Raw genomic sequence first — 21,856 nt, forward strand, 5'->3', positions numbered from 1 at the left:
CACGCTGTTTACAATAGTGCTGGTTAGTGCTTTTGGACTTCAGTTGCTAGTAGCTTGGGCTGGTCAATGCAATACGGCCAACCTTTCTCATGTCAGGTTAGAAGGCTTTTCCCAAATCGAATGGAATGGCTGCCGCAGTTCCAGAATCACTGGAGCACCCTTCTTTCTTTGTCACCTCTCCCAGATGACTTAGACCCATTTAGGATCCCCTGGCAGGGCAAAATTAGCCACAAGGGTGCGGAGAATCCACAAGCCCACGACCGGTCACTACTGCAAAACCGGAAGTCCTACTTAACTTATGTTTTTTTTATGGGGGACTTATTCGATATACGGTAGTAACAAAAAACAATTTCAGTGTTTATAAATGATATAATGGAAGCTAGTTTCCCAAAGTAGGAGTGCTGAATTACAACCGCAATTGAGCCCCAAATTTCTTTTGCTGAGCTAAGCAAGACAATTGTTAATTGAATTATGCTTCATTTTATGAACTTTCTTGCCACAGTTGCCAGGTGAATCTTTGCAGTTGTTAAGTTAGTAACATGGTTGTTGACTGAATCTGGCTTCCTCATTGACTTTGCTTATCAGAAGTTCACAAAAAAAGGATCACATGATCCCAGGAAATTGTAACAGTGATAAATGTGAGTCAGTTGCCAAGCATCTGAATTTTGATCACTTGGAGATGCTGCAGTGATCATAAGTGTGAAAAATGGTAATAAGTCACTTTTTGCAGTGCCATTGTAACTTCAAACAGTCACTAAATGAACTGTTGTAAGTTGAGGACTACCTGTAAAATCTAACACACAACTGTGAAAAATACAAATCAGGCTTTCCATTAAGATGTTGGAAAAGTAGGAGAAAAAGATGACCAGCTGAATTTAAAAGCAGAGGCTGTAATAACTTCATTCTGTCAGAGGACAATCTTCTGCTTGATGTGATTTTAGTCAATAGCAGCTATGTTGTGACTTTATTACAGATTAAGATTAAAACCATATCAAGTAGTTGATTGCCCAAAGCAGTTTGAATTAACTAAGAGTGGAGAGCCTGTTTCTTTCCATTATTGTTCCTGCATCTCATTGTTATTAGGAAATATTAGGGTATATACAAATACATCTTTCACAACCCAGTTAAGAATATCATGTGATTAGAGCCTACACATCATGTATTCCAACTTCCAGGTCAATTCAGTTTCCTCAGTACATGATACAGCTTTAGAGTCATGATATTTAGCCATTCCTTAGATCAAGGCTTTTCAACCTTTTCACAGATTGTACCACTTTTAGGATATGGCAGTATTCGAGTACCACCAGTCGCCTAGCCTGGTATCAAAAACATGATGACCAAAATAAAAAAAAAGGGAAAAAATGTTAAAGTACAGGTAGTCCTTGACTTACAACAGCTTGCTTAGTGACTGTTCAGAGTTACAACAGCGTTGAAAAAAGTGACTTATGACCACTTTTCACACTTAGACTGTTGCAGCATCCTCAGAGTCATGTGATTTACATTCGGATGCTTGGCAACTGATTCATACTTATGACAGTCACAGTGTCCCAGGGTCATGTGATCACCTTTTGCAACTTTTTGACCAGCGAAGTCAATGGCCAGGGGGGCGTGGCTAGCTCAACATCGCTCAGGTCATGGGACGCCTGTGGGGGTGCAGGCGAGGCTGTGGGGGGATCCATGGATCTCTGGTGAAGGGGGTAGGACTGGGGTAGGTGCCAGGGCATGGTCCACCAGAGGAGCCTTGCTGTTCCTCTTGGGTTGCACGGGGGACTCCTGGACAGTGGCATGAGCTGCCCAGAATCTTGGGTAGTGGGGGGCAAGCATCCAGCCTGGCCCTCGAGTTCCCGGGACACCAGGACCCTGCAGCCCAACCCACTCCAGCCCCACTTCCAAGAGAGGGCGCCTGGCAGTGCTTACCTCCTCATCAAGGCTGTTGCTGTTGATCTGCCCACTCTCCTTGCCCACTTTCCACACCTGGAATACTGCAGCCAATTTTGGTCACCATATCACAAAAAAGATGTTGAGAGTTTGGAAAAAATTCAGAGAAGAGCAACTAAGATGATCCAAGGCCTGGAGACTAAAACATATGAAGAATGGCTGCAGGACTTGGGTTTGGCTAGTCTAAAGAAAAGAAGAAATAGGAGAGACGTGATAGCAGTGTTCCAGTATTTGAGGGGCTGCCGCAAGGCAGAGGGGGTCATGTTATTCACCAAAGCACCAGAGGGCAGGACAAGAAACAATGGTTGGAAACTGATCAAAGAGAAAAGCAACCTGGAATTAAGGAAAAACTTCCTGACAATGAGGACAATTAACCAGTGGAATAGCTTGCCCCCAGATTTTTTTTACAGAGGCTAGACAGTCATTTGTCTGAGATGGTATAGGTCACAGGTCTGCAACCCACGGCTCCGGAGCCGCATGCGGCTCTTTCAGCCATTTCCTGCGGCTCCCAGTCCTCTGCCATGTGCAATCCAAAAAAAAAAGGTGGAACTAAAAAAGTTCAACCAATCAATTCAAACATGCAGGGTAGGTGCATATCTCACCTTGGCTCCACTCTTCAGTCAAACCCTGTTCTGCACATGCGCGCATGTATGCGAATGTGCACACATTTTTTGCGGCTCCCAGTTTTTCCTTTTGTGAGGGAACCGGTTCCGAGTGGCTCTTTCACTGTTTCAGGTTGCTGACCCCTGGTATAGGTACTCCTGCTTGAGCAGGGGGCTGGACTAGAAGGCCTCCAAGGTCCCTTCCAGATTCTATTCTATTCTGTTCTGTTCTGTTCTGTTCTGTTCTGTTCTGTTCTGTTCTATTCTATTCTGGTTGCTCATGGTAGGTGCAGGATGGCAAAGTGAGTGGGTCAGAGGGAGGCCCACTTCCTGTCCATGTGAGGATACCCGGCTTTGTAACCAAAGCATCCTTAGCGATAGGATGGGAGACCATGAGCATAGACCAGGAGGAGGGGGCAAGGGGATGGTGAAAGGGCAGCAGGGCTATTGGTGGCCAAGTGCTAAGGCAGGACTTCTCTCAGACCCCCATCCCTCTCATTCCAATCTCCCTCCCTCCCTCCCTCCCTCCCTCCCTTCCTTCCTTCCTTCCTTCCTTCCTTCCTTCCTTCCTTCCTCCCTCCCTCCCGCTTCTCATTAATACAATTTCCTTTCCTTTCCTTTCCTTTCCTTTCCTTTCCTTTCCTTTCCTTTCCTTTCCTTTCCTTTCCTTCCTCCTTTCCTTTCCTTTCCTTTCCTTTCCTCCTCCCTCCCTCCCTCCCTTCTTTCCTTCTCATTGTCCCATCCTTCCCTCCCTGCTTCCTTCCCTCCCTCCCTTTCTCATTCCCATCTCATTCCTTCCTTCCTCCCTCTGTGCCCAGGAAGGGACAAGGGGAGGGGGAGAGACTGCCAGCGCAGCTGGTGGCTGTGCTGCTGGTGGCCATGGCTTAAATGCCACTTAAATTCCTGGACAAGAGCTGCCCAGCAGAGTGGCAGGAAGATATTTGTGATGAGGGAGGGAGAAAACAGAGCAGAGGAGGCGGTGTGTGCCTGGTGTCCCAGGTAAAAGGGCTCAGAAATATGGTCAGCCTGCAGGGCAAAACAGTCACCTGGGACACCAGGCGCCATGCATTCACCGCCTCCTATGTGTGCAGCCAGGCAGGTTCAGCTTCTCGCCACTTTCCCTCGCCTGGCCCAGCCTCTCCGCGCAGTGAGGAGAGCGTGCTGCTGCCTGCTGAAACTGAGTAGGCTGGAGGTTGGGCAGCATAGTGCAAGTAACACGGACTCTCATGCCACTCGCGGCGTCCCCTCCCCTGGAGTCCACGGGTGTGTCAAGTGGGCAACTGCCATTTGCTGGACTCCTTCAGGGCATGCTGCCTTTCTTCATTCAGTTGAAAACTGAATAAAATTCTTAACACGCAGCCTCATTTGTTAAATGCAGAGAACAAAAATTTACTTTATGTTTTCTATTTTTCTGTTCACCCAATTTATTTATTTAATTAATTTAATTTCTATACCGCCCTTCTCCCGAAGGACTCAGGGCGGTGTACAGGGCAATAAAATGCAATAAAAATACAATATACAAAAATTAAAATGAGAATTAAATAGAATAGTCCAATTACAGTAAAAAGTTAATTAAAATTACAATTAAAATACCCCAAACCCATCAGACCAGGCCGGCTTGTTCAAATAGGTGAGTTTTCAGGTCACGGCGGAAAGAGCGAAGGTCAGGAGCCATCCGGAGCTCAACCAGTAAATGATTCCAAAGGTCTGGCGCGCCCACAGAGAACGCCCTCCCCCTGGGGGCCGCCAGCCGACACTCTCTGACCGACGGCACCCTGAGGAGGCCCTCTCTGTGGGAGCGCACTGGACGAAGGGAAGTTGACGCTGGCAGCAAGTGCTCCCGTAAGTAATCTGGACCCATGCCATTTAGGGCTTTATGCATTTATTTAAGCATTGGTTTAATTATAAGCCAGAACATTATATTACTAATTTACATTCAGCTGACAATTTATCCAAACATCTGCATCTTTGCAACTTCCGATAGCTTATCAGTCTCCTAAAGCCTATATTCATCATGATGATGATGAAATTTTAAACTGAAGTTTTAAATTTAGGGTTTGAGCTTGCAGAACTATTTTTGTCATCTTCAGTATTACCTATCCCTTCCATTTGTATGGTTTCAGATTTGATAAATACCCCTATCTTTTCATCAAAATCTCCCGCAAGATTAAACCACTGCCAGTAATGATTCCTTGTGGATTTAGCGGTTTAATTAGCTGTGAATCCATCTAACGGTAATGGCCTCCAAACCTTTTTTTCCCTACCTAATCAGCAAGAGTACATTAGGAAATCTCAGAATCAATGTGCTTTGCATTCCAAATATTCACTGCACTAGCTGCCAGAAGCTTGATAAACCCATGCTTGCTCTTATTAATAGATTTACTGTATACTCAAACCAGCTAGAATTTTTCCTGACATTAACATCACTTCGATTAGACTGCAGATTTCTGGATAGGTTTCTTTGGGAATATTGGCCTATCTCTAATTTCATCCAGTCATTGAAAATTCATGAAGGCATCCAAGGGCACTGTTCCTCAGATCGCTAGGTGTGAGACCATATTTGTTAAGTTGAGCTCTAACTCTCTGCCTGAGCTTCTTGACTCTGCAGCAAATTTAGCAGTGGAATCTTATGGTTTTGGGAGACCTCAATTTGCTTTTCCTGGGTATTGGGGCAGAGGTATCTCAGGAGTTCATGGCCACCATGACAGTCAAGGGCTTGACCTAAGCAACCCAGGCCCCGATGCAAACACCTGACATGATTTTTCTGTTGGAACACTAGCAGAATCTTCTGAAATTGGGTGAGAGTCTGGTTTTTCCCCATCATGGTCAGGCATTTGCCTGGTAAGACTATAGTTCTGTGGTGCTGCCCCACTCCACAAGGAGACTGAACCTAATAGATTGGACTACCCCCAATGACTGATGGGACAGAGGAAGCTTGGTGTTGTTCCAGAAAGTCTGCTACATGGTCTGGCTAAACCTTGGTAGCTAGCTGGAATGTGAGAATGGCTGCATCATGGTACTGGATTGTGTCTGAAGCTTTGGTGGCTTGGTTGGTGGCCAATATGTTTCCAGGTGCGATTAATACTGCTGGTTCTCAACTTTAAAACACTTCATGGCTTGGGGCCAGGTTATCTGAGAGACCAGTTTCTGCCAATTCTTCCTACCCATTCAATTTGGTCTGACAGAATGGGCATGTTCTGAGTCCCGTCGGTCAAGAATGTTGGTTGGTGGAGACCAGGAGGCATGCTTTTTCTATTTGAAGGGCCAGGGGTTCCAAGTGTTTGAACAGCCCCATTCCTTGGTTATGTTGACAGTGATGGATTATAATATCTCGTGGCTGCCATTTGTAATCAATTTATTTTTGTATTGTGCTTCAACTGTTATAATTATTTTTATTTTTTGTTCACCATCCAGAATTACTGCTTTGAGAAAGGTGTCTATGCTAATTGAATAAGAAAATAAACAAGCAAATTTTCAGAATTATGGGATATAAATCATTTAACATGAGAGACCCAAATCCTTTACAAGTAATCCTTGAGTTACACCCATAATGGAGCCTTCCGATCACAGTTGTAATTCATGATGGCTGTAAAGTGAGTCGGTTATGTGACTGGCCTGATTTTATGGCCTTTTTTGGGTAGTAATTAAATGAATTATTGTCATTAAGTGAATTTCTGGTTGTTAGGTGAATTCCAAGGTCTTTAAGTGAACAATGGCTTCCTCGGCATGGATATTCTCAGTCATGGTTGTAACAAGAGTGCTTTTTTAAGAGGCAACTGGACTTTCTTGTTTTTTCTTTGAAGATGTTTCCCTTCTCATCCAAGAAGCGAAAAAGCACCTTTGGGACATCTTATTCTTTACATTTTTCAATTTCTGCTCTTTCATGATTTTAAATTACTCACATCTGCTCTTAATTTTTTTTTATCTTGTCCTTTGGTCTGATCTTCTACTTTAGGGTTGAATAGGTTTTGCTTTTGGTTTTCTAATTTTGATACCAAGTTCTTCTGTAAACATTATTGTAGTACTGTAGGCAAGTTAATTGGTCTGTTTGATATCTTTGCAAGCATCTTATTGATATCTTTTATTATAGAGGCAAGGTCTTATTTATACACTGGAATCGTAGCTTTTTATTTACCACCAGCATAACTTAACATCATTCTATTTCTCTGACTATTTTGGGGTTGACTCAAAGTGATGAATATGCCTAATACTTCTTTCTCCTATTTCCCCCACAATAACAGTCCTGTGAGATGTGTTGAGCTGAGAGAGTGACAGACCCAAAGTCACCCAGATGATTTTCATGGTTGTTATTTTGGGGAAATGTAGAAGGCATGTATGTGCTAATTTAACATAATTCTAATGAAGAAATAAATAACTATCAACAATAAAAAAAACATTTGATATAAAGGTGTTTTACAATTTTAGTTTTTTAAAATGTATTTTAAATACTTGATTATTATCCAGTGGTAATGAAATTGCTTCTCTAGCAAAAATAACATGGCTTTGTTTCATTATTTTTAGCAAGTTAAAGTGAAAGGTTGTGCTTCAAGACACTTTAAAACACAGATACCGCAACTCCTACTACCTTAATTTCTACACCTTCTGTTATATTGTAAGGACTACTCTCGAAAAACAGGAATCCCTTTTATTTGAACGAGCGAGCTTTTTTAAAGCATTTTTATTTTTACATTTTTAATTAATCAAATTGCAAAAAATGAAGTCCCATTTTTTTATTTCTCCACAGTATTTAGTAATTTCTGATGTTTAAAAAATAGGAAAGTGGCCTGGGAACCTGTAAATGGAAAAATCAGATGGGGAATGGTTGTGGGTCAAAAAAAATGGTTAAGGAATCCCAAAAAAGGAGAGAGAAGGGAATATGCATTGGGCAGAATGAATGGATAAGAGCATCTGTCAGGCCATAAAGCTGAGAATGAGAACTTAATGTCTGTTCACCTATGGCAGGTAGTACAGAATGTGATATCTGGGATTGATGTTGAGATCGGAGGGGATTGGGGGCTACATGTGCTGCCACTGATCTAGAATACTCATATATCCCATTGTAGTTCAACAAAACAACAACAACAAAATCTTCCAGGGCTGTAGATATCTTTAATAAAATTATCAATATAAATATATTTCAAAAGATAAATTTGATTTATTGAAATATGATCTTTTCAAATATCATTGTTGTTTCTGAACTTTCACTGAAGTAAATTTGGTCCTTAATATTTACAACATCATGGGATTTTCACTTTAGGACTTATTTTTGGCAAACATATACTCTGAATGAAAAGTAATAAATCAACTTAATTAATGTCAGTTTTGATAGCATCATAGAAAATCTACAGTCTTTTGTTCTGAATTTTATATTATCATTTTAGGCCACAGAAAGTGAAGCTGGTGACATGGACCTGAGTGGATTACCGGAAACAGCAGTAGATTCTGAGGATGATGAAGATGAGGAAGATATTGAGAGGGCTTCTGATCCTTTGATGAGCAGAGATATTGTTAGAGACTGTCTAGAAAAAGATCCAGTAGACAGGACAGATGATGATATTGGTAAGCTACCATTGACATTAAAAGAAAGGAAAAGAAGATTTTTGTCTTGAGGGGCATTAAGAACTTTTGATTAGATATTTTGTGTTCCAGAATTTAACTGAATGAAATTATTTCCATGAATCAAAATGGAATTAACAAAATAAAATTCTAAATGTTGAGATGAACATGTTGTGTATATAATGATTAAGCCTATTAGCTTTCCATTTGTCTCCATTTCTATCACATTTCGTTTTTATTGAAAATATTTAAGAATTCATATTTTTTGCTTAAGTTTTTAATGATAGGAGTAGAGTTTGAAATACACTAGAATTTTAATCTAAACATTCAACTTTAGTATCTTTGTGTAAGTGTATACATGTATAAAATTACATTATAAAATTAAAAAGGAAGCTAAACAAGTAAAAGTAATACAAAGAAAAGAAATCAGTGAGAAAGCTTAGTGTGCAAGAAACATAAAAATAAAAAATAGAATAGAAAGAAAAATGGTACATAGAAGTTACTTCCAATCTTCTTCACAGCAGTTATAAGTACAATTATAAATGTATTTCTTTCTCTATAGTTACAATGTGATGCCCTTCTTTCTGTAATCTTTGTGTTTAATCAAAATCATAAGTTCATTTTTTCTTTTTTATGCAAAAAAATTCATAAGAGGTTTTCAGTGAGCAACAAAATTATTTTCTCTCATAAAGAAGTCAGTTTAGCCATCTTGGCAAATTCCAGCTTCTTCACCAGCCATTCCTCCATTGTGAGTCATGCTGAAGCTTTCTATCTTTGTGCATACAACAGTCTAGCTGCAGTTATAATATTAAAAAATAAAATTTCATGACTTTTCCCCCCATCAATTTCAAAAGAAAAAACCTATGGATTTTAATTGTATAGTAATTTTTAAAATCATCTGAATCAGCATATCTGTTTGAATCCAAATTTTTCTAGCTTTTTTACATATCTACCAAACGTGATAAAATACCATTATTATTTGCATTTCTAACTGGGGTGACTTTGTACCTTCTAGACAATTTCCCTGATGACATACAGTATGCCAATAGTACAACATTATATATACTGCTCAAAAAATAAAGGGAACAGAAAATAAGACATCCTACTATTAAATACAGTACATTGTGTTGTTTAAGTGTTCCGTTTATTTATATATATAAACTCTCACACCACCACCCAGCACAGATCAACTCCGTAGCCAAGACACTCATCTCCAGAACAAAACACCTAGCTGATGAACAACACCTAAAAACCGAACTACACACTCTCACTAATGTACTAACAGCCAATGGATTCCAAAGAAACACGATTACCAACTTAATCCGAAGAGAGACACCCACAAAAACCCAAGACGGAGAACAAGAAAATGGCAAAGCCCTCCTCCCATACTTAAAAGGGACCACAGACAGAATCAGCAAGGTCCTCCAAAAACACAACATCAAAACAGCATTCTACACAGACAGAAAAATATCCACCATCCTAAGAAACCCCAAGGACATAATTGGGTTAGAAAACCAAGGAGTATACGAAATCCCATGCACCACCTGCCCCACCACATACATCGGACAGACCAACAGAAGAATAAGTGCGCGCATTGAAGAGCACAAAAACTCACTCAGAAAGGGAGAACAAACTTCATCCCTGGTCAAACACTTTGAAGCCACGGGACATGAAATTGATTTTAAAAAAACCAAAACTATCGCCAAAATTGAACATTTTAACAACAGAATAATCAGAGAAGCCATTGAGATAGAAAAACGCCCCCACAGCATGAACAAACGAGATGATACCTCTCGCCTACCAGCCATTTGGAAACCCGCCTTGATTGACAGACGAGTCCCAACCACCAAGAATGATACCAGACCCAAACTCATGATAACATCACATGACATCACCACCACACAGCCATTCAAAAAGCAAATCCGAACCCACAATGATAACGAGGCACAACCACAAAACAGAAACCTAACTACAGCTGCAACATCAGCCACTTTAAACCCCTCCAAACGACACAATAAGCAAACTGACACCCACTATAAAAACATGGCACCACCACAAACACGAAGCCGAACAAAAGCAGCACAACTCACCAGCTCAGGTCTAAGGCTGGCAGCTGAGACCAGCCCATCCACTCAAAACACACCCCCACCCAATCAGAACACACCCACCATTCAAAACACACTCCCACCCAATCAGAACACACTTAATCCCCCACCCAATCAGAGCACACCTCCACCCACAGAACATACCCCCTCTGGCAGTTTAAAAAAGAGGAACAAACAGCCACTACCACATGCTTCTCCCAGAAGAAGGAAGCTGAAGCCACCAGCCTGATGATGACGGATGGGATTCCGTCGAAACGTTGCTCCTACACCTTTAGTTCTACGCGGGGAAAAACCCAAATGACCAAAGATCCACATACAAACACCCGCGAAAACCTCAGAAAACAGGGGAGACTGATATGCATTTCAAACTTATTTGTTCTCATCAGTCAGCCATACCCTTCTGAGATTCGAATCTGGGCCGATTGCACCTTAGGCAGTTGTTCTAACCTTTAGGCCACTGTCTCTTTCTCGCTTTGTTAGTTGAGAAGCAAGGGAGATATGTGTTAAATGTTTGTTAAGTATTTAGATTACCTTGCTAGGCCCTAAACATGGGACAAATCTTATTTCCTGTTTCAACCTAACCCAAGGCCATCAACAGGCAGTAGTCACAGCAGTGACAACATTTAACACATATCTCCCTTGCTTCTCAGCTAACAAAGCGAAAAAGAGCCAGTGGCCTAAAGGTTAGAACAATTGCCTAAGGTGCAATCAGCCCAGGTTCGAATCTCAGAAGGGTATGGCTGACTGATGAGAACAAATAAGTTTGAAATGCATATCAGTCTCCCTTTAATTCTTTGTTAGCAAAACCAAAAAATTTACACACACACACACACACACACACAAATATTATAACATAGTGTAAATTTCAATCTTTTCAAACATATATTTACCATTGTCCCACCTGTATATTATAACCCAAATTTTTAAGCATATATTATTGTATATTATTTCACCTGGTTTTTTTTCTTTTCAACTTTCAATTAAAAAAGTACATTTTAGCAATTACATGTTTCACACTCAGTCTTACAAACATAAATCCTTTTATCTACTTCAAATTAGAAATAAACGTAAGAAAAATTTTGACGACTATCAATCTGCCAATCTGCTCTTGATTTTATTGTACATTCCTATTGACAAAATTCTAGTAATTCTTTGAGAAGTTAGTCATTTGTGTTTGCTTGTTAACTTATCTATAGAATGCTTCTTATTTTGAAAGCCATAAAGGTGTTTTCAGGCACACTTGGATTTTTATCTATTCCATATTCTCAATAAGGCACTCTAACAAAATGATTTTTAAAATCCACATTAATGTTGACTTTGTCGTACCACAAACATCTATTCCACTCAAATCTCAGGTGTTTCCTCTTAAGTGTAGGAGCCTTATATTTGTAACCAGCACTCACTCTCTGTTTGAAACCAAACAAGGTACAAAATACAGCTCCAAATCAGGTAGACCCAAGCTTCCTCTTTCCTTTGCAATTTCTAACACCTTATATTTAACTCATTTTTGACCAAATTTAAATATATTCTTCTGTCACTTTTTAAATGATGCATCAGTTGTCAAGAAAGGTTTTGTCTAAAACAAAATCATTAGTCTCTAGGCAAGACATTCATTTTTATCACAGAAATTTTCCTCAGAAATGATAATTGTCGTTTCTCCCATCTAAAAATGTTTTTAGCTTTGTTTCATGTTTTAACGTAGCTATTTTGAAATAACATATAGTTCGTGTTTGCCATGGTGATAACCAGATGTTTTTAGCTTTGTTTCATGTTTTAACATAGCTATTTTGAAATAACATATAGTTCGTGTTTGCCATAGTGATAACCAGATATGTTATATTCTTTTCAATCTTAAAACCTATTTTATTTGCCAGTTCTGTTTGATCTATATATATTTTTAATATCTACTTCTACTTGGTAATCTTGAAACTTTGTTGCTAATGCACCAAATTCTTTTAATTTCCCCCATTAATGTTTCCGTTCTCTTAAATGGATCTTTCCAAATCAAAACCAAGTCAATCTTTAACTTACAAGTTTCTTTTGTAATCTTTGCTCCCACAATCCTGTCTTACGTCTTTGTTTAGTAATAAACAAAGTAATAAGATGTTAGATGGTGGGCTGTGTTCTTTCTTTTTGTACTTAATGTGTATTGTTAGACCTCCGTTAATAATTATTTGTGCTTTCTGTGAATCTTATCCATTTTTTAAAGTTCTCTCCAAAATTCATAATATTTCAAAATCTTATATAGAAAAACCCAGTTCAAACTGTCCAAGGCCTTTTTCTGCATCTAAGAAAATCAATGCAGTTTGTTTTTCATTATGATGATTGAAATATTCCAAGATGTTTTTAAGGTTATGCTTTAACTGTCTTTTCTGTAAACACCCACAGTGATCCGCATGAAGAAATTCTTGCAAAATTATTTTCAGTTTGTTAACTAAAATTATTGTGAATGATTTCTCGTCATTATTCAATAATGGTACTAGCCTATAGTTTCTTGTTAAAGTCAAAATTTGTCCCTCTTTAATTCTTTGTCGATAAATTTAACACAAAAATAGTTTGTTGCAGAAGCAACTGCCTGTGAAGGCTCCTAGATTGGGGCTGCAAAGTGAGAGCAGAAACAGTATGTTCCGTCCCATATTTTGGGTAGACCAGGTTGCCCTGATAGACCAGTCTCACCGGAAAACATTTTGCCCCTCTTTAGGTGTTACTGGTATTTTGGTCTCTTTCCACATTTCTGCATCATTCCTTGTAAAGATTGTAAAGGTGTAAAGTAGATTGTAATGTTCATCCTCAAAACATTTGTAATAAGAATTCATCTAGTCCAGGCACTGTGTCTGGTTTAATCTTTTTTATAGCTTCAGAAATTTCCTTTACTATTAGAGGTCCATTCATAATAGCAATAGCACTTAGAATTATATACCACTTCACAGTGCTTTACAGCCATCTCTAAGCGGTTTACAGAGTCAGCATATTGCCCCCAACAGTTTTCACTACTGACTTTGGAAGGGTACTGGGTCCTCGCTTTACTGACCTTGGAAGGCTGAGTCAACCTTGAGCCGGTGAGAATTGAACTTCTGGAGTGAGCAGTGAGTTAGCCTGCAGTACTGCATTCTAACCATGGCGCCATCACAGCGCTCTCTGTTCTTCTGTAATCCTTCCTAAATATTGTTTCTTTGAATTTTATCTATTTTTTTCTCAGAGAGATGTCATTGCCTTTATACAAGTTTGAATAATAATGACGAAATACTTTTTGTGTGGCTGTGTTATCCAATATCAGCCTCTTGTAGTTTCAAATCATTTTGTTTTCCTTTTTTGTGTAATTTTTATGCCAACCACTTCATTTGTTTGCAAACTCAATTTTTTTTTCGCTTTACATAATTCGTTTTAGTTTCTATTTCTTTTATTGTTAAGCTACAGTTTTCTTAAATCTGGGGAGTCAGGCAACATTTATTCTCTAAAGGTAAAGGTAAAGGTTCCCCCACACATGCGTGCTAGTCGTTTCCGACTCTAGGGGCCGGTGCTCATCTCCGTTTCATAGCCAAAGAGCCAGCGTTTGTCCAAGGACGTCTCCGTGGTCATGTGGCCGGCATGACTAGACGCCAAAGGCGCACGGAACGCTGTTACCTTCCCACCGTAGTGGTCCCTATTTTTCTACTTGCATTTTTACGTGCTTTCGAACTGCTAGGTGGGCAGAAGCTGGGACGAGTAACAGGCGCTCACTCTGTTACGCGGCACTCGGGATTCGACCCGCCAAACTGCCGACCTTCTGATCGACAAGCTCAGCGTCCTAACCCACTGAGCCACCGCGTCCCTATTTATTCTCTACAGTATTCATTATATTACTAGTAGTATAGCATTTATTATCTATACTATTAAGGTTCTTATGTCTGTAACCTTTAGCTGGGCAAAACAGTGCATTATAGGGCAAAACATTTTCAGACAAAATACCTCAAATGGGCTAACTTACAGAATGTATAAAAAGCCAGGACCCATGTCTCTTCTGGAATTGAAATCTGGCAAATTTTATAAAGCATTTTCTGACATAATACAAATGTCATAAAATATTTCTTGTGATCAGCTGCTGATGTTTGACCATACTATACATTTCAACATGGGTTGCTTTCAAGACAGCTTTGAATATCTCTGAATTTTTAAGAATTTTTCCGGTACATGAGAGGATCTGTCATTTTTGAAGATGTTGAGGAATCTAATAAGAAATCTGATGTCACTGAATAAATAACACAATAGTTCATGAATTGTTTAGGTATTTTTATTATTAAAATAAAATATATTTTAATAATATAAGAAATATCTAGGGGAATATATTTTTCCATGGCTGTTCTATGAATCAGAATTATCAGAAGATTGTAATAATAGGTAATAATATAAAATATAAGCATAGACAAATACCATTTATGAGTCTTTTAAAACATTAAATGCTTTGGGGGGATGTGGAAACATATTGGCTTGTTTGCTATAAACCACTCTCAGCATTCTAGGTAAAAAGCAAGATCTTACATATGGCAGAATATACATTTTTTTCCAGCAAATATAACATTCTATTAATGTCTGTCAGTAACCAAAACAAAGATGTCCCTGTCAACCTAATATATATTAGCACAATATACTAGGAAGATGTATACATGCCAGGTGTTCGATTCATAATTTTTTTTCTGAACATGATTCATTTTATTTTTTATGAAGTTGTGAAATGGCTTATTTTTATTTTTTTAATATTAGTTCAAACAGTTTTGGCAATTGTAAAATATTTGGAGATGACATGGAATATATAATATAATAGATGGAATATTTTTAATTCTGCTTACTAAGATTAAGTTGCTATATCTGTTATATTTTCTTCTCTAGAACAACTTTTGGAATTCATGCATCAATTACCAGCTTTTGCTAATATGACAATGTCAGTGAGAAGAGAACTCTGTGCTGTGATGGTATTTGCAGTTGTAGAAAGAGCAGGAACCATTGTTCTAAATGATGGAGAAGAAGTAAGTAGTATTTGTAGCTTTCTTGAGTTTCTCAAAGAAACATTAAATTTATTTCATATAATAAAGACATTAATTTATTTTGTTCATAAACATTATAGATAAATTGCTGAATATAAAACACATGCATTGGGGTTATAGTGTTAACATTAAAATGGTCAGTTTTTGTATGTATTATGAAACTGAATTTCTTTATTTAAATATAAATACAAATGTACCACACATAATTTGACAGGTATGTGATTAAAATACTGGAATTCTCTATCCAATTCTTGTTTTGTGCAGATCATAGCAGACTTACAAGTCATAGCCTTGACTTACAAAGGCAGTTGTGGATGGAACTTCCGTTGCTAACTGATATGGTTGTAAAGCACAACTGCATCATTTAGTGACAGCAATCCCCTGGAATTCCATGATCATTAGATGAGACAACTTTCTGCTGGCTTCCCACAGCCAAAATCAGTGGGGAAGCCAGCAGAAAGTTGCAAGTCCCAGGCTGGCAGACAGGGTGAGGGAGGAGCAAGAGGGTGTATGGGGAAGGGTCAGGTAGGGGGTGTATGACGGTTCAGGAGAGGTGTGAAGGGATTCATGAGAGATGTGGAATGGATTGGGGTGGATGCAAGAGTGTGTGCAAGTGATACACATGGGTCAGGAGAATGCATAAGAATGTGAGGAGATGGTTGAGAGGCATGGGTCAGGGAGGTTGGGTCAGGGGGTACACAGGTCAAGGAAGGTGCAGCACAGGTCAGGGAAAGTGCCCGAGGATGCAAGGGAGTATATGAGAGGTGACGCATGGGTTGGGCAGGGGCTGCAGGGGTGTGAGGGGCTAGTATTTTATAAGTGCAGAAGGGATAAGGTAGGGTGCAGGTTGGGGGGGATACTGAGCCCAGCGATTTGGGACATTCCCTGCCATCTTCTCCATTGATTTCTGAGGAAGCCAGTAGAGAGAGTTGCAAATGGCAATCATGTCATCATGGGATGCTGCAGCCATTTGTAAATGTGTATCAGTTGCCAACCATCCAGGTTTTGATCACAGCGTGTTGGAGTGGCCAGAACTCTGAGGACTGGTTATAATTATAATTCATTGCTGTTGTAATTTCGAACAGTTGCTAAATGAAATATTGGAGACTACACGTTACTTTATTTACCTGGGAAATAGCTCAGAAATGAGACCAGAATATCAAGTTGGATATCTTTAATTTTTGTCGACTGAATGTGTAAATTGTTAGGTATTTAATTGGACTTATAGCACACCCATCTTCAACTGAAAATTTGCGTCTATTTGATTGAGTGTATGGTCACATGTTTATTTCTTCTCTATTTGCAAGCATTTATTAGAAGAAAATTGAAAATGTAGTTTTATCTTGCTTATCTGAAACAATGTACTTTATTTTTAGCTTGATTCCTGGTCTGTTATTTTGAATGGTTCTGTAGAAGTAACATATCCAGATGGAAGAACAGAAATATTATGCATGGGAAATAGTTTTGGTGTTTCCCCTACTATGGACAAAGAATATATGAAAGGAATAATGAGAACTAAAGTGGATGACTGCCAGGTAGACTTTGAAATCTGAATGAACCATTAGAAGAGTTTACGTTTCTTATGATTGGACTATTAAATTTTTGTGCCTTTTGTGTTTCACCCTCCTGCAGCTACAAATAGAATTTTGTCCTTTGTTTTCAATTATTAGTTTCATCCTATGTCTCCTGAATAACCTGTATATGCAGATTGCAGCCTGCCTAGTTGTATAAATCTTACAACATTCACATATTAGTATGTTCTTGGAGCCATCATTGAAAAGCTTGTATATATTAATAAATCTGGACTAGTTAGCTGTGTTTGTTTTAATCCTCCAGAAAGACTGCATATTTATTTTCAAAATTGCACTGCATTCTCTTTAACATATCTCAGACTAGGCGTTTCCCTCTGCATGAGTAATTCTCCACCTAGCTCAGATGAAAAGTTCACAAATCTGGACGATGCCATATTTGCACTGAAATTAGTTTATTCGAGAAATGGAGGGATATGAGATTGTGATAGTTATTAATTCAAATTAAATTAATAATGTAATTTCATAAACAAGAAGCCTGATACAGTTTTCCTACTTTATATAAATACTTGAGGTAGCAGTAATTATTGGCATAGTTGCAAATCATCTGTTTTTTAAAAATTGACATAATAATAGTAAATAAATTATTTCTAGTAATTATTGTAGTACTGTGCTATTCTAAAATCAAACAAGTTCTAGAAATATTTTGGATTTGACGAGTATTAAAAATAACACAAATACATAGAAAAACCTTACTAAACATAGTTATGGAATAAACACATTTAAGTCATAAATCTTAATTTTGAATAGAGATCCAAAGGTTTGCGATGAATGCTATTTATTATTATTTTTTGATTATTGCTGAATTCGTACTTCATATTTTACATTAGGGAATTAAGTATAGCACTGTAAAGTTTTAAATATTTGTGATATTTGGATACAATTCAAAATAATTAATGTTCTGTCACAAATCTCTCTTTCCAGTTTGTATGCATAGCCCAACAAGATTACTGTCGGATTCTGAACCAAGTAGAAAAGAACATGCAAAAAGTAGAGGAGGAAGGAGAGATTGTTATGGTAAAAGAGCATAGGGAATTGGATCGCACTGGAACAAGAAAAGGTCACATTGTTATTAAGGTATTTTTTTTTACATCACAATGTATTCAGTGGGAAAAAAATAAATACTGTTTAGGGAGTATTTGTATATTGAGGTTATAATATACAAATACTGCCTTTTCAATATTTTAAGCATTTATAATTTTTAATTATAGAAAATTATATTTTAGAAAAACTAAATTCTTAGATATATGCAACTGTACATGAAGTATTCCTTTTCTGTAAGTATTGTTATGCAGAATCCAAAAAGGAAGTAAGAAATAGTAGATGTCAGTCTCCAAAAACCAAGATAGATATATTCTGACTGTACCACACAGATTTCTTTATTGTTCTTCACCCATAAACATTAGTTTGGTATGCCAAACTAAAGCATATCAACTCCCCCATAAAGCATTTTCAGAACTATTAGGGAGGAGACATCTTCACCTTTTTTCTTTTACACAAACTCTGAATAGCTGAATAGAATAGAGCTGTAAGGGATCTTGGAGGTCTTCTAGTCCAGCTCCCTGCTCAATCAGGAGGACCTATACCATCTCAGACAAGTGACTGTCTAGCCTCTTTTTAAAAATCTCCAGTGATGGAGTGCTCACGATTTCTGGAGGCAAGCTGTTCCACTGGTTAATTGTCCTCACTGTCGGGAATTCTAGGTTGTTTCTCTCTTTAATCAGTTTCCAACCACTGTTTCTTGTCCTACCCTCTGGTGCTTTGGTGAAAAACGTAACCCCCTCTTCTTTGTGGCAGCCCCTCAAATACTGGACTACTGCTACCATGTCTCCCTATTTCTTCTTTTCTTTAGACTAGCCAAACCCAAGTCCCACAGCCGTTCTTCATATGTTTTAGTCTCCAGGTCTTTGATCATTTTAGTTGCTCTTCTCTGAATTTTTTCCAAACTCTCAACATCTTTTTGTGATATGGTGACCAAAACTGGCTGCAGTATTCCAGGTGTGGTCTTACTAGGGTTTTATAAAGCGGTACTAATACCTCACGTGATCTTGATTCTATGCCTCTGTTTACACAGCCCAGGATTGTGCTGCTGCACATTGCTGGCTCATGGTTACGTGATCGTCCACAGTTACTGTTTTTAAGCCAGGTCTTGCCCAATCTGTACTTGTACCTTTGATTTTCTTCACATTGAAAATCATTTTGTTGGATAGGGCCCATTGTTCAAGTTTGTCAAGATCTTTTTGGATTCCGAGTTTGTCTTCTGGGATGTTGGCTATTCCTGCCAGTTTGGTGTTATCTGCAAATTTGATGAGTTCCCCTTCAATTGTCTCATCTAAGTCATTGATGAAGATATTAAAGAGTACTGGGCCTAAGATGGAACTTTGTGGTACCCACTGCTTCCTTCTCTCCATGTGGATGTAGTGTTGTTGAAGACTACTCATTGAGTACGGTTTGCTAACCAGCTACAGATCCACCTGGTGGTGATATTGTCTATTCCAGCTTTTTCTAGCTTACCAAGGAGTAGATTGTGGTCTGCTGAAGTCTAAGTATAATACGTCCACAGTATTTCGCTGGTCTATTAGTTTAGTCACTTTGTCAAAGAATGAAATAAGGTTGGTTTGGCATGATCTGTTTTTAACAAACCCATGCTGGCTACTAGTTATAACTTGGTTTGCTTCTAGTTGTTTGCAGAACTGTTTTTTGATTATCTTTTCTAGAATCTTTCCAGATATTGAGGTCAAACTGATTGGTCTGTAATTTCCTGGGTCCATTTTTCCCCCCTTTCTTGAAGATGGCAACCACATCAGCCCTATTCCAATCCTTAGGTACTTCCCTGGTGCTTCAGGACTTTTGAAAGATGTGGTGCAATGGATTTAAAATAACATCTGCCAGCTCCTTCAGAACTCTGGGATGTAATCTAGTGATTTATATTCACTGAGATTGGATAGGTGTTCTCTTACCATTTTCTTGCTTATTTTAATTTTTGTTTCTAATTTGTCTTTTGCAGTGGGTTTTTTTGGTATATTGGGCTATAGTTTCTTTTTGTGTGAAGACAGATGTGAAGTATGAGTTAAGCAGCTCTGCTTTCTCCTTGTTACCCTTTATTTCCTTGCCATCTTCTCTCTTTAGTGGACCTACAGTTTCCTTGACTTTTTTCTTGTTAATATGTTGAAAGAAATTTTTTTTATTATCAATGATTTCTGTTGCAAGTCTTTGTTTGTTCTGAGCTTTTGCTTTTCTGACTTCATCTTTGCATGTTCTGGCTGTCTGCTGATAATTGGCCTTAGTTATGTGCCCCTCTGTCCATTTTTTGTATTTGTCCTTTTTGTCTTTCAGTTTGTCAGAGAGATCTTTGTGCAGTCATTGCTGGTTTCTTCTTGAATTTCTTGTTTTTCTTTTTCAGTGGTATTATGCTGGTCTGGGCTTTTATCATTGCATTTTTCAGAGTTTCCCACGCTCCTTGGATTGTTTTCACCTTTAGGATTTTCATCCATGGAATCTTTCCTAGGTTCTCTCTGAGTTTGTTAAAGTTGGCTGTTTTGAAGTTCAAGACACTGGTTGGATTGTTTTCTGTTGCTAGTGTTTGCGTTATATTGAATTCCAGTATGCGTGGTCACTTTCCCCCAAGGTTACAGCAACTTCAACTCCCTCTATCACTCCTTCTCAATTAGTTAGAATTAAGTCCAGTATGGCTTTCCTTCCTCCACCTTTTGGATGACAAAGTTGTCGGCTAGGTTGGTTAGGAATCTGTTTGATCTCCCTCTCGTTGCAGAGTTTCTCTCCCAGTTGATCTCTGGATAGTTGAAACCTACCATTACTACTGTGGTATGCTTCCTACATAGTTTGTTAACTGGTTAGCAAAGAGTTCATCTATTTCTTCTGATTGGTTGGAGGGCCTGTAATATGCATCTATGGTACTTCTTTTCTCTTTTATATTGACCCATATACATTCTGGAGAGATTTTATCTTGGATTGTGTGCATTTCTGTAGATACATAGTGGTCTCTTACATATAGTGCAACTCCCCCTCCTCTTTTTGTAAACTGTTTCTTTTGAACAATTTGTATCCATTGATCAGTTCATTCCATTGTGGGTTTCGTCCCACCAGGTTTCTGTAATGCCAACTATGTCATTCTATTGCTTCTAGTTCGCCCTGTTTGTTCTCCAAGCTTTGAGCATTTATATATAAGCATTTAAGACTTTTATGCCTTTTCATGGGTATGTTTCCTGCATCTCCTGATTGTTGTTTGGGTACCGTATTTTCCGGCGCATAAGACGACTGGGCATATAAGACGACCCCCTACATTTCCTGTTAAATTATAGAGTTTGGGCTATACTCGCCGTATAAGACTACCCCTCTTCCAACGCACACCAAATAAAAATTAAAAAACATCAGATTTGATTTTAATATGGTAATTTTAATTCAAATGCTTATGACATGCAGGTGCTTAGTAGGAAAACTGTCACTTATAAACATAAGGCTGTTTGTCATCAAACATGTAAACATAAAACAGTGCAAGTGGATTAAACTATAGTAATAATAATAATAATAATAATTAATAATAATAATAACAACAACAACAACAACAATAATAATAATAATAAGAAGTAGTAGTAGTTGGAGGGGACCTTGGAGGTCATCTAGTCCAACCCCCTGCTAAGGCAGGAAACCCTATACCATTTCAGACAAATGGCTGTCCAGTCTCTTCTTAAAAACTTCCAGTGTTGGAGCATTCACCACTTCTGGAGGCAGGTTGTTCCACTGGTTAATTGTTCTAACTGTCAGGAAGTTTCTCCTTAGTTCTAGGTTGCTTCTCTCTTTGACTAGTTTCCATCCATTGCTTCTTGTCCTGCTTTCAGGTGCTTTGGAGAATAGCTTGGCTCCCTCTGCTTTGTGGCAGCCCCTGAGATATTGGGTCACTGCTATCATGTCACCCCTCACCCTTCTCTTCGTTAAACTACACATACCCAATTCCAGCAACCGTTCCCTATTTTCCTAATTCACTTTTTCACTTTTCCTAATTCACTCTAAAGCTTTCCCTGCGC

General features: G+C 38.5%; 1 protein-coding gene across 2 annotated transcripts in view; it reads left to right on the top strand.

Annotated features, from left to right (window-relative positions):
- The window catches only part of RAPGEF2 (Rap guanine nucleotide exchange factor 2), a 192,913-nt gene that overhangs the window by 132,769 nt on the left and 38,288 nt on the right, over window positions 1-21,856 (top strand). For both annotated transcript variants that reach the window (XM_081332735.1, XM_081332736.1), the window contains exons 8-11: window positions 7,922-8,099; window positions 15,068-15,204; window positions 16,599-16,757; window positions 17,736-17,888. In XM_081332735.1, coding sequence (XP_081188861.1) covers window positions 7,922-8,099; window positions 15,068-15,204; window positions 16,599-16,757; window positions 17,736-17,888 — 627 coding nt within the window. The remainder of the gene's footprint in view (window positions 1-7,921; window positions 8,100-15,067; window positions 15,205-16,598; window positions 16,758-17,735; window positions 17,889-21,856) is intronic.

The sequence above is a fragment of the Vipera berus genome (genome assembly GCF_964194415.1).
Source record: "Vipera berus genome assembly, chromosome: 7".
Lineage (NCBI taxonomy): Eukaryota > Metazoa > Chordata > Lepidosauria > Squamata > Viperidae > Vipera > Vipera berus.